The sequence below is a fragment of the Acanthisitta chloris genome, unplaced genomic scaffold (assembly GCF_000695815.1).
Source record: "Acanthisitta chloris isolate BGI_N310 unplaced genomic scaffold, ASM69581v1 scaffold46366, whole genome shotgun sequence".
Classification (NCBI taxonomy): domain Eukaryota; kingdom Metazoa; phylum Chordata; class Aves; order Passeriformes; family Acanthisittidae; genus Acanthisitta; species Acanthisitta chloris.
In genome coordinates, this window is record NW_008678447.1 from 1 (window position 1) to 3,553 (window position 3,553).

Genomic DNA, 3,553 nt, shown 5'->3' on the forward strand with positions numbered 1-3,553 from the left:
TATATACACACACACACAGGAGACACAGCATAGTATAGCATATATACAGCATGTAAATGCATAGATATGCTCTGAAATAGCTGTACATTCAGCAAGCATAAGAAAATTCAATCTGGAACTTTATGCTGTACTGCAATCTGTTTCTGATAGCTAAATACACCAACATCAGAAGTCTTACATAACTAACACAGCACTATCGGAAGACAGCACGAGTGACTTGCAATTCATTCAAACCTGGCTAAGGGATATTTGAAGATGATTCGTGGGAAGTAATTACAAAGGGTTTTACTAGCAGAAGATCTACTGACACCATTTGAGATGGCAGAGAGAAGGAAGGGGAAAAGAACAGGCAGAAAGCTGTTTTTGCCATGCTCATAGTCTCAGCATTTGACATGGCCTATATTCAGCTGTGCAGTTATGACATAAATACAGAATATGGAATTACTTAACATAAAAGCATGTTGTGAAACCAAGAAGTCCAAGTATCAAGGACACTGCTTCAGTTTACCTATCAATATGGTTCTATTGAAGACCATGAGAAATTCACAGGTTTTAATGACCATAATACCAAGACCACTGAGAAGTAAGGAAATAAATATTAACTCAGATTTTTAAGTAGAGAACTAAGTGAATGAGGTAGAATAAATGAAAGACCTTAGGGTATAAAGAACTATTAGCTGAGGACTAAATGTTAGTTTCCAGAGTTCATATCCAGTACTGTTTCTTCAACCCTCCATCCATGGACTCAGTAAAAATGGTCAACAGTAGAGATGTCAAGCCAATTAGAAACCACTGCTAAAAATGCTTAACTTTTTAAATTTTTTTACTTTAGAAGAAAAACATTTCTTAACAAATACATCGTTGTCAATTAATTCCCATATATTCATGGAGAAGATTGAAGGCTCACAGTATTAAACCCTTTCAAAGAGCAACTATCTTCTTGATTTAAATAAGAATCAATCTCATTGCACCACAGGCCTACTGAGGTACTGTCCATGATGAGAATTACAGAGGTACCTGAGAGGTAGCACAACATGTGTTTATGTAGGGACAAGGAAGAGAATAACATATCAAGTGAGCACAAAGAAACACAGAGACAACACTGGCTGGCAGGAGAAACAACAGAATGACCACACTTTGCTGCTATCTGGCACACCAGGAGATGAAAAATAAAAGGGAGACATTGGAAATACTTTTCAAAAATTTTCTGTAACAATGAAAGCCAAAGAGAACACTAGACATGTCTTGAACTACAAGACTGCAGAAGTAAAGAAATCTACTAGGAATGCTGGAAACTCTTTAAAGCTTCTCAAAAATTGCAAAAATATTTCCTAGAAAATAGCTAGGCAAATTAAGGATATAACTAAGTAGATGTTAATAGTTGTTGGATCACTTCAATCCAAGCAGAAAAGGATAAAATACCACAGAGTCTGTAAGTTTAGTAATTTGCATTTTACATATGAAGGCAGAGAACAGATTTTCAGAATTTTAATTTTAAAGTAACTAATTCTATACTTAAGTAGAGGACATTGAACTTTTCTTATGTTCTTTTTAAAACGCTTACTGTCTAGTAGCCAATAAATTCTACATCTCCACCACAAAAAGAACAAACAATTGTGTTTGTGAAAACACACAGAGCCTTAACTCACCTTGCCAGACACAATCTTCTCGTAAATTTGAATGGGCTGATCTGCAAAGAACGGGGGATATCCAGCTGCCATTTCATAGATTAACACTCCTAATGCCCACCAATCCACTGCCTTGTTGTAACCCTGGAGAGAATGAATCACACCACTGTTAGTACCGTTTCTATCACAGATCAAGGTTTTTGGTGTCTACAGCTGTGGAATACAAAGAAACAAATATACTACTGTTTGCTTAATACAGAATTTACAACCTAATTCAAAGCCAATTAGCACTCAGAGATTCCAACAGCAATACACTTACAGCCTAATTTGGCAATGACAGTGAAACAGTGATGGAAGTGGAACACTTTGCACATGTTCCTGTGATGAGTGTCAATGATACCTTTACACTCATGTGACAAGACTCCCCAAGTGACAGAAATGGGCACAGTTTATTTATTTAAAATCAAAACAATCCTGTTACAGAATGACTGAAACTTGTTCAAAACTTAGGGAAACTTCATCAAATACAACAATACTTCCTATATTGTAAACTGTCATCTTTTTGCTGGATTATCTGCATTTTGGAACATTCCTTTTCAGAAGCAGTTAACTAGCTGCAAATGCTTAAAAATTTAGTTAATTAGCTGTTAGAGTCATTTATGATCTGCTCTTAAAAGCCAAAACATAAAATAATTAGTAAGTCCTATGTAGTATTACAGAAGACAGAAAATCCCACCAAGCCTATTTTACTATCAATTTTACTCAGCTCAGACTCAGTCTTTTCAGAAAAATCTATGAAGAATTTGTAGTAGATGCATTGCAATTTCTTCTGCACAAGGCAAAGAAGGTGCAAATAACAAACATTTTTCCCCAAACACAAGTATTTTTGCGTACTTTTAAAGACCTGCAAAGGGCATTTAATTAAACCACATCTTAAATGCATAATTTAACATCATGCATTATGATTGTTTAGAGTTCTATAAACTGCATTTTTCCTTTGTGAAACATATAAACAGCTGTATGATTAATAATGCTTGTATGTTCAAACACTTAGTGCAAGTACTAGGCAAACTAATCAACAGTAAGCTTAAACTGTATGTACTGTATGTGCAAAACCAGAGGATTGTCATGTTTGATTTCATGTAAAGGGTCTTAAACCTGAAACACTTTGCAAGTAGTTATGCAATGAGTACTGATTCATCCCATATGTGGTTCCTGTTACCTCTGAAGTTCCTGCTCTGCTCTGTTAACACTTCAGAATGTAATCACTCAGATCTGTTGTTCTGATAAGGATGTTAGCTGAATAACCTAATTACAGATTCTTTAAACCTCTTTCTCTCCCAAGTCAGATGACAAGCAGATGGAAAAAGTACAGTTATGTGATAATTTGGTGTAAGGTTTAGCATGCTAACAAAAGATTTACAATACAATGATTGCATCTTGTGTAATTCATAAAGAATTGATCAGTCACAATTTGATTTTTGGAAATAGCAGCAATTGTTTCTCCCTCAGAGTTTACTAATTGGGTGATGTTTTAACTGCATCAAATGCATGGCTGAGGAACCAGATAAAGTACCTTGCTGAGAATTATTTCAGGTGCCAGGTATTCTGGAGTCCCACATAACGTCCAAGTTCTTCCTTTTACTCTTTTTGCAAAGCCAAAGTCCGTGACCTGTCATCAGAAGAAATAAAATGACTGTAAGTGCATTGCTATAAACGTAAAATTAAGCAATTCAGAAATATTTTGGAAATCCATTTTACACAGAGGAAAAATGTGTTTCTCAAATCACACAGTATGTCAGATGTACCTTTAGTAGTCCTCCTGATACTTCTAATTCAGATAAAATAAGGTTTTTATGAAAAAATTAATAAAGAACACAGAATATATATTATAGTCCTGACACAAGCTTCTATTCATAACTTTT

General features: G+C 35.0%; 1 protein-coding gene across 1 annotated transcript in view; it reads right to left on the reverse strand.

Moving 5' to 3' along the window:
- Nucleotides 1–1,640: 1,640 nt before the first annotated feature.
- LOC103804251 (cAMP-dependent protein kinase catalytic subunit beta) overlaps nt 1,641–3,553 on the reverse strand; it is a 22,925-nt gene continuing 21,012 nt past the window's right edge. Inside the window, exons 8-9 of the mRNA XM_009076852.1 lie at nt 3,205–3,300; nt 1,641–1,772 (exon numbers count right to left, since the gene is read on the reverse strand). Coding sequence (XP_009075100.1) covers nt 1,641–1,772; nt 3,205–3,300 — 228 coding nt within the window. The remainder of the gene's footprint in view (nt 1,773–3,204; nt 3,301–3,553) is intronic.